Source organism: Abramis brama (genome assembly GCF_963993115.1).
Source record: "Abramis brama genome assembly, chromosome: 13".
NCBI classification, from domain to species: domain Eukaryota; kingdom Metazoa; phylum Chordata; class Actinopteri; order Cypriniformes; family Leuciscidae; genus Abramis; species Abramis brama.
The window spans coordinates 34,507,600-34,518,110 of NC_139975.1; the positions used below are offsets into that span (position 1 = coordinate 34,507,600).

At 35.4% G+C, this 10,511-nt stretch overlaps 1 protein-coding gene across 1 annotated transcript in view; it reads right to left on the reverse strand.

Moving 5' to 3' along the window:
* Positions 1 to 8,264, reverse strand: part of LOC311094404 (E3 ubiquitin-protein ligase TRIM35-like) — an 18,644-nt gene extending 10,380 nt beyond the window's left edge. The window contains exon 1 of the mRNA XM_084132363.1: positions 7,581 to 8,264. Coding sequence (XP_083988489.1) covers positions 7,581 to 7,976 — 396 coding nt within the window. The 5' untranslated portion in view covers positions 7,977 to 8,264. The remainder of the gene's footprint in view (positions 1 to 7,580) is intronic.
* Between the last annotated feature and the right edge of the window lie 2,247 nt (positions 8,265 to 10,511).

A 10,511-nucleotide genomic window follows, 5' to 3' on the forward strand; every position in this document is an offset into this window, starting at 1 on the left:
GAATTCCCTAGGAGGAGTATTTCACATTCCATTGTATGCGTTTTCCAAACAACGTATAATAACCGACTTCCTGTTGGGCTTTTGTAAAACTTAGAGCACGAAAGTTGTGCGGCCCGATGAGATCTATATGTGTACTGAGTTTCATATTATTACATGCAAGCGTGTTTGATATATGGACCAAGATTTCGGACCCCATTCCAGGGGGCGCTGTCGAGCCCCCCTGCCACGCCCGGGTACCAGCTTCAGTCCGGCCCTGATGGCCGCGGGTTCTGACCTGTGTGCAAAGTTTCAAGAGTTTTTGAGCATGTTAAGGGCCCCAAAAGTGGCAAAAAGGCAACAAAAAAATGAAAAAAAAAAAGAAAAAAAAAATAATCCTTACGAAAACAATAGGGCCTCCGCCCTTTCAGGGCTTGGGCCCTAATTAGCTGCGCACTGTGCGCAGTACTTGGTAGCCTTGTTGTCCGCCTAAATGAATTTCAAATAAACATAAAAAAATAGTAGGCTATTTGCAGTATATTAAATCGTTTTTGACCTAATTATTTTGCACTGACACACGAGTCTGTCGGCTCTGCAGCGTTGCATAACGTGCATCTGCGCGCAATATAAAAATAGTAAAAAAAACAAATAGTACTATAAATAAATAGTAATATAAAAAATAGTACTATGTTGTCAACTAGTGATATCATCACAAGAACTTTTGAGGAATATGCAACATAATTTAGACAATTGTTTTTGTCATACAATAACTGACAGACACTATCATTTCATTGCAGCTCGCACAGAGCGAGGCTGAACATTGAACAATAGACTATTAACTTAAAGCTTTTACTCTTAAACACAAAAGGTACGTCCACTATAATAAAAAAATAATGTTTATTAAACAAACCAGATCAAGTAATAATATTCAGCAAACCTTCTAGTAGCCTACTTTCTTCAATCTGTCTGTCTCTCTTCTCCAGCGGTGGGTCGGGCTAATCCAAAAGAAGTGAAAACAAGGGGGGTGTTCTGAAGACAGACTGTTACCTGTGAAACAGGGGTGCTCTGAAAACACCCCCATTAGCAATTAGTGCTTTCCACCTGATGAAATGAACGCGGCAAAAAAATAGGTAAAAACTTACGGTGACGCATTGCTGCCACATACATATTATTTTTTCCCCTCAATTATGTCGTAATAACGAGATCTTATGTCGTTTTAACGACATCTTTTCTCGTAATAACGAGATCTTATGTCGTTAAAACGACATCTTTTTCTCGTAATAACGAGATGTTATGTCGTTAAAACGACATCTTTTTTTGCCCTTATAAGGACATGTGTAGTCATGTACAAAATATGCCATTATCCACATAAAATTGACAGCCTATCGCGCCTTTATCACACATTCAAAAAGCTTAAGCAAATAGTAGCAGGCCCCAATCATGCAAAATTAATCAATGAGGCCCTTTTTAAAAATATATTTTATATAGGCTAAGTTTTTTTTAATATGATATATTATATAGGCCTAATAAGATTTATTTTTGTTAATAGGCTATATCTTCATTACCTAGAGATATAATTAAACAAAAAGTATTCAAAACACATCTAACAGAACATAGCCTAAGTTGTTTATTTTTTACAACATTGTGTTCTTATTTTGTTTAATTAACGAAATGTCAATCTTCGTCTTTATAACAGAAGATACAATACAATACAAAAATCTTCAAGATGTATAACGGATTGTCACCTTATAAACAGTCCTTTTTTAATGGAATATTAATACACCCTTATAATAAAGAAAACGCTTCAGTTATAAAGAATATGAACGCAATGCATTTAATAATACATTAAGCGTTTTCCTTCCATAGAAACCCTTTATTATAAAGAAAATAGGTGTCTCTTAAAGGTCCCATGACATGCTACTTTTTGTAGGCTTTAATATAGGCCTTAGTGGTCCCTAGTACTGTATCTGAAATCTCTTTCCAAAAATTCAGCCTCGGTGCAGAATTATAGCCACTACAAGCCAGTCCCAGAATAAGCTTCCTTCAGACGGGCCGTTTCTGTGTCTGTAGCCTTAAATGATAATGAGGAGGAGAAAGGCGGCGCAAGGTGGAGGGTGGGTGTGGCCTTGACCATCTTGCGCAACGGTACCATGCATGTTTACGTTGGATAACTGTTATAGCAATGGCACGAAGACACGCAGTCTTTCAAGCATTTCAGTTTGACCCAGAATCAGTGGTGTAGTCTAGTTTTTTGTAGTGAGTATACTGTAATATCCCCAACACCCCCCCCCCCCCCCCCCCCCCCCGCAACCGCATACTCAAAAAAAAAAAAAAAAAGGTGTTACTTTAAAATACATTTTACTGTGCAATTTCTTTCTAATTTATTTGAGTTAGACCTAACTTTTATTTTGGTGGGTTGTAGGCATTTGAGTTTCTGTGTGTTTTAATAAACAATTATTATTATTATTATTATTATTATTATTATTATTATAATTAGGCCTGAAGTATACTTTACTGTGCAATAGTAATATATTTCTGTTATAATTTTTTCAAGTTATACCGAACTTTTATTTTGACAGGTTGTCGTAAAGACATAACAGTTTCTGTGTGTATGAAACGAATGAATGACGATAGTTTTATCAAATGAAATGGTGAAATTCTCGTCAAGTGACTCTAATAGCAGATCTGCGATGAAATGCACATGTATAGCCAACATCATGTCTCAATACAGTGAAACGCTGAAAACACCACGAGCGTGAGTCACGCGTGCTTCTGTGTGTGTGTGTGTGTGTGTGTGTGTGTGTGTGTGTAACAGTTAGTGGAGCACACATTGAGCGCTCATTCCCAGAGACGCGTAGAACAATTGCAGTCTCTTTTAGCTTTAATATTCATAGACACTAGTCCATATCGAGATTTGATTCATTGTACAGCCCTACTTTTGATTTATTCATTCTTCGCAAACATATTGACAGGGTGAATTTATGAATGAAAGTGTGAAAGTTCTGACACAAAACGAAGTTGATACGTATCCTCACGCTTTTTTTAAGTGGGTATACGCAAATCCTTGGCCTTTTCTAGTGGGTATACGGCGTATACCTGCGTATCACGTAGACTACACCACTGCCCAGAATCTGATCCGGATGGAGAAGCAACGGATGAAGAAGTTGCAACTCAGCGGCTCCAGCAGGACGTTTCCGAATGGTTAGTTTAAAATATTATGTCTGGATACGGTACTTTATTCGGATGGTTTACAGTTATTATCATGTAGCTAACGCTAACCTACTGTTGCCTTTTCATGAGAGATCTGTAATGTCTGTATTTATCTTATTACAATTACATCAAGCTCTGCGATCTTGAAATGCGGATATCGCGCGCGCCATATAACCAACAGGAAAACGGTTATCCAAATAACAAAGAAGTGTACAACACTCGCGTTACAGTGTGTGTATTCACACACACAAACTGCATAGCTAATGTTACAGCCACATTCTACGTGTAACAATCTAGGTAACCATAAACAGTAAAGCAACACACTTATATTAGTTGACTTACTTGTCCGAGGTGTGTGTAGCTGAGTTAAAGAGAGTGATCCAGACTTTAGTTTCAGACGTTCAGCAAGCCCAGCTCTGTATTGACCCTTCGGTGTTCATTTGTACATCCAATTATTGAGCAATTGTTATGCTTCGCTCGCTCAAAAGCCATGATATCTCTCGTGGACAAACTAAAATCGCGCGCGCGCGTTCCTACTTCCTAGCGCATTTTCTCATGGGCAGAAAATATTCTCTGGGCGGGCAAAGCAGAGACAGGGGAGGTAACATTTCCTCCTTATGACGTCCTAAAGAGGAGATTCAAGATCAGCGCGTATGAGCCTCCATTTTCTCAAAGGCAGAGAAAGATAGCAAAAGCTCGATTTACACCGATTGAAATTTCTAGAAACTTGGGGACCGTATACAGGCTAGGGGAACTCATATTAATGTTAAAAAACCTCAGAAAGTGAAAATTTCATGTCATGGGACCTTTAACGTGTCTTTCTATGGGAGGGTGGTATTGCACGGTATTGCGGTGCACAGCGAATATTCAATGCATTCAATGAAAATATTCAATGGTATTCAATGCTAAACAAAAATGAAAAATACAATTAGCCAATAAAATAAACAAATTATTGTGGCATTAATTAGCCCACAAACAATATTTATTTTAAAGTCTAAACGAATTTGTTTAAAGAAAAACACCAGCGTTGGGTCGTTTATCTGTAGGCTAAGTGTTTCAGCCGCCCTTTTCAAACTGGCGCAATAAAATGCAACAGAATTTGATTAGTTAAACATGAAGAGGATTATCCGTCTGGCATGGCCGCTCGCTCTAACGTTAACCTAGATAAATGTTTGCTATTATGAAGCGCATATCCAAGTGTTTGTGCGGAGTGTGGAGCGCGCACTATGACATGGATGGAGGCGCCGGTGCCATCACTCGCATTTTCCTATCAACAGTGGAAACAACTTAAAATACTCCATCATTTCTGGTCATACAGAAACTAATAATACATCAGTCGCAACTACTTTTATTTGTGTAAACTCACAACAACAAGAAAACGTTGTGCCTTTGTAAAATAAAAGAAAACGAACAGGGCGCGCTTTCATGATCTGTGAATTGGAGCGCGTCTCAAAAAAAACTGACAAACAGTGTATACAGACAAGCCTCACAGACATGAGAAATATAACTATAAAGTTTATAAAAAAAATGTCCACCAACGAAAAAAAATCCAATCGAAAGCAAATACGGTAGCTACCATCTGATTAAGTAATCCTGTCCGTAATAAAGGTGCATCTAGGCTACATTACAGCGGAGATGTATGGAGATATGTATGCAGGCAGCCTACACTGATTTAGAAAAGACTAGTTAATTAATAAACAATTAAAATGCTTCGTTATTTTTTTCAGATACATTTATTATATCATTAGCCTACTTTTGCCTTTTTTCAGCTTTTAAACTAATTAATTATTGGATTTTTTTGGATTTTTTTTGGATTTTTGTATTGTATTGTATCTTCTGTTATAAAGACGAAGATTGACATTTCGTTAATTAAGCAAAATAAGAACACAATGTTGTAAAATTTTCTTTTAGATGTGTTTTGACTACTTTTTGGTTAATTATATCTCTAGGTAATGAATGAAGATATAGCCTATTAACAAAAATAAATCTTATATATAATATATTATATTAAAAAAAAACTTACAGGCCTATTTAAAATATATTTTCAAAAAGAGCCTCATTGATTAATTTTGCATGATTGGGGGCTGCTACTATTTGCTTAAGCTTTTTGAACGTGTGATAAAGGCATATTTTGTACATGACTACACGTGCCCTTATAAGGGAAAAAAAAAAAATGTCGTTTTAACGACATAACATCTCGTTATTACGAGAAAAAGATGTCGTTTTAACGACGTAAGATCTCGTTATTACGAGAAAAGATGTCGTTAAAACGACATACGATCTCGTTATTACGACATAATTGAGGGGAAAAAATAATATGTATGTGGCAGCAATGCGTCACCGTAAAAACTGATGAAATGAACGCGGCAAAAAATCGACCAATCAGAATTTTGGTCGAGCAAGAACGTATCGACCAAATAATCGACTAATCGACTGGGAGATTACTGCCCTAATTAACACTAACATGAATTATGAGGATTAATTGTATTGCTTTGTGGTTTACAGAGCACAAAGTTATATATTAAATGAAAAAAAAAAAAGGAAAAATAAAAGGTCTTTTGGGACAGAAAGACAGCTTTTCCACCTTTTGACCACAAGATGTCGTTAGTGTGTAACGTGTTGAAAAGCTTGGAGTAATGAACCATTTTACAATACAGTCGAGGGGGAAAGCCCCGGTGCTTCACAAAGCTTCATTTCACCATCACTATTATATACTGAAGCAAAAAAGTTAGCCAATACTAACTGGGCCTGCGTGATAATGTATTTGGCCCCATACTTACTAATTGCTCAAATCTATGAAACTGGATTTATAATGTTGTTCAGCTGGACTAAACACAGCCAGTCCTGGGGTGCGTTTCCCAAAAGCATCGTAGCGTAAGTAGCACTTGAAAATCTTCATAGAACTACGAGTGCTCTGGAGTAATCGTACATCCCCAAGTGCATCGAAGACAGATTTATGAGGACACCTGCAGGACAACCGGCAGATACACCTTTAACTTTATTCAAATGCAATGTGATTATAATATAAGGTTTTGATTGTACTTTATTGTACACTTTATTACTCTTTTTTGTTGGTTAAATTAATAAATTAAATAATTAAAAACAAAAAATAGAAATAATTTAATCTAATAATTTGAATCAAAATTAAATGAATGAACATAAAAAATAAATAAAAGAAATCCTTTAAATCTGTTAAAAATTACATCTTTGTTTCGCTCTATCTCCTCTAAAAGGACATTAATTTCATCTTTTTGAAAGGTATCTGTTCTTGTTTTTTTGTTTGTTTGTTTTTCAGCCATTTTGTCAGTTCCTCCGCCTGTAGGTGCTTTATATAGACTTGTCTTGATTGCTAATCCACAACAGATGACAATTATTAGGTTAAACGTTCAGAATACGATTCCAGATAAGGTTATGTTTCAGCACATCACGAATGGACAGCGACTCTTAAGTAGCACGTAGAGCGCGTTCTCGCGCGTTCATGTTAAGTGCATTTTTGGGAAGCGCTTGTGGAATTGCTGCGAGCGTTCGTAACCTTGCACGTGGAAAGCGCTCTTAAGAGCTAAGATACATCGTTATCGGGAAACCCGGCCCTGATCACTGCAGCCCTGTTCAATCACATAAACACTTAAATAGGACTTTTTCAACAGCATGAAGTTGGTTAAAAGGTCTTAAACAGTAACACACTATTGACAAAGGTGAAAGAAACTCCAGGAATAATGATGAAGACAGTGATTGAAACACATCCGTCTGTGATGGATTACAAAGCTATTTCAAAGGCTCTTGGACTCAAAGAACCACAGCGAGAGCCATTATATCCAAATGGAGAAAACTCGGCACAGTAAAACCTTCCCAGAAGTGGCTCAAAGTCACCAAAGGGCCAAGAACAACATCGTAGGAACTGAATTTTCTTATTTTCTATCAGAAAATGCTGAAGGACAATATCCCATCTTTAGTCTGCAAACTGAAGCTCAAGCAACAAGACAATGATTCAAAGAATAGTGAGTAAATCCACCTCTGAACGGCTCAAAAAAGCACAATTACAGTTTTGGAGTGGCCTTGTCAAAGGCCTGACTTGAAATCAATTGAGATGATGTGGCAGGACCTTAAACAGGGAGTTCATGCTTGAAAACCCTCCAATGAGGCTGAACTAAAGTTGTCCGCTCAATTGTGCTGTTTTTTTTTTTTTTTTTGTGTGCAAAATAATGATATCTATGAAAAAGGCCCCACTATTTAGTATGAGACACAAAAACATAAGAAATCAGGATGGGCAAATACTTTTACAGCACAGTAAATGTCATATAAATTTCAGTAAAATGACATTGAAATAGTGATGATATCTATGTTTACGACTAATTATTGTTCTTTACATGTGAAACAAGAAACATTTTTCTTACCTTGTAAGATGAAAGCACTTCACTGATGGGTCTGAATGTGTGATTGGTGTGTTTCTCTGAGTCTCTGCACACTATACACACCGGCTGTTTGTCCTCCAGACAGAAGAGTTTGAGTTTCTCACTGTGTAAACTGCAGATCTCCTCAGATCCTGATGAACGTTTCTCATTTCTCTCCTTCAGGAACGACTCACACAAGTTTTTTAATGTGAGATTAACTGGAGGAAATTCTTTTGAGGATCTTCTCCTGCAGACAGGACACTCCTGAGTTTCCTTAGTTTTCCAGAACTGTTGTAGACACTCTTTACAAATACTGTGACTACAGGACAGAAAAACAGGAACATTGAAGATTTCATAGCAAACAGGACAAATATAATCATCTTCAGCTGCTGAAGCCATTTTCACCGTTTGAGTCTCGCAAACTAAAATCTACTTTCACTTTCTGAAGGACGGTTTTCAAAAATAGATCTGCTGTCTGTTCAGAAATCACAACAGACATCACAAAAATCCTTTTTTGTTTTTTTGAAAAAGTTTTTCTCTTTGTTCTCCATTGATTGCTTATTCTTTATTGCTTTTGTTGAGACAAAGTCGGTGTGTCAGAAAGTCAGTCTCTTCTTGGTTAGTGTTGTAAGAGGGAGGAGTTTATGATCACTGCAAAAAATGCTTTTCTTACTTTGTATTTTTGTCTGGTTTCCAGTCCAAATATCAAAAAATTCTTAAATTAAGATGCATTTACTAGATAAGTAAAATTAGATAAGATATTATGTCTTGTTTTCTGGGGAAATAAATCAAATTAAGTGAGTTTTTGCTTAAAATAAGCAAAATTATCTGTCCATGGGGTAAGAAAAATATTCTTAGAACAGAAACAAGCGACTTTGACAAGGGCCAGATTGTTATGGCAAGGTGACTGGTACGATAATTGAGACAATATATTGTTACACCCCTAAATAATGCATACTAAATGTATGATATACATGATGTATTATAAGGATAATGACAGCAAATGTTTTTTATTAGCTGTAATACATTGTCATTTGATCAACATTTAATAAACATTTGTTTGTTTATTATTTTGCTATGAAATGTGTAAAAAAAAAAAAAAAAAAAGTTTATGGTTTATTTGAGGAATTTGAGTCTGTTAACTACTGAACTTTTTTTGCCTTATTTATTGCCTTTTCCCCTATCACATTAATAATCATAAATTAGGTGTAATTCGAAAACTGAAAACTGTTTTGAAAATCATTGTGTAACACTAAACTTACACTTGTATATTTGTTTTTACACTCCTTTTTGAAGCTCGTTTTTGAACATCTTGGGAAAATGTTATGGGCTTTCTCATCAAAATATGACTTTCTGTCACAGAACAGGACATTGATTCATACATGTCCACCGTACAGACTCCAGGACTCACAGCATGTTCATCACACAACAAGTGAAATTCTAGATCAATATATTAGATATTATTATGAAAATATTGCCAATTATTACTCCCATTATTACACTTTTTTTCCATTACATGTTTCCCCAAGAACACATTAATATGCAAATTAAATAGTGTATAGATATGTTGAATTGAATGGGACTACACATTTATGGCCATTTTACCCAAATATTGTATGAAGTAAAATGGTGTATCATTTCATTCTATTATATCTTTTATTACACAGTTGAGAATCATCTTTATTCAAAGTTTGTTTAAAAAATCCAGAAACATAAAAACTCCCAAAGTAAAATAAACATAAATTATATATATATATATATATATATATATATATATATATATATATATATATATATATATATAATATATATATATATATATATATAAATAAAAAAATAAACATAAAAAATCCTATTCATATTGAATGTCATTAATGTATTTTTTTTAAACAACTGAGTCCTGGTGTCACTAGAAGACATAGCATGAGATATGAATAACATATCTTGTTTAAAAATGTTAAAATTAAAATGTTTTTATGCTCTAAACAATGTAATGACATGTAAAAATACTAAATTCAAAAGATCTTTTTTTCTGGGTCTCAGGAGGATATGACAGAAGTCTGACAGAACATATATCAAGCATTTTTAATGAGTTTCAGGAGCTTTATGAAGGGCAGTGTAATCTCACATGACCGGAAGATGGCGACAAAACATCATGAAAACACACGGTCAGTACAATACAAACGTACAATATAAACACACACACACACAAACACACACACACACACCCTCTTGTTGACTCCTTTACCTGTTTATATTTGGTGTTCATTTATGAAAAAATGACAGGAATGATCGAGAATAAAGAGCATAAATACCCACATTTGTACCAGATGTAAGTTTATACTGTTTATGCTAATTTATAATATCTAATTATTTTCTAGTTGCCAATTTACTCAAGTATTTTTATGAAGTATATAATGGCTTAGTATGTCAAATTATGAACAAATATAATTTTCTCGCCAAACATTTAGCAGTTTGTAGCATACATGCTACAACAGAGATGCTAGTTTGACATATAGCTATATTGTTTGCTTAAGCCTTAAAGGGGTGGTTCAGGATTTAGGACATCGGACCTCATTTCCAAGTTAGCCTGGGTGTTATTTATCAGTGGAGACAGTTTTCAACATTTTTCATCCAGTCCTTCCAGTTGCATAGTTCGCCGGTGCTAGGCTAGCGTGAGTCAATGGTATCTGCTAGCCTGCCATTAAAAACAGTTTTACCCACTCCACAGTACACCAAAAGCAAATCAATTATAACGCCAGACTATCGATGTAAATGTCTGTTGAGAGAATAATGTTAGAAATCAAACTACCCTTTCATCGCATTGCAATAGTTATACTTTGTTCCCTGTATTTATTAGCACAGTCTACAGCAGCGGCGGAGTGATATTAAGTTACCTAGGCAACCGAGAGAGCCGGTCCACATGACAATCAC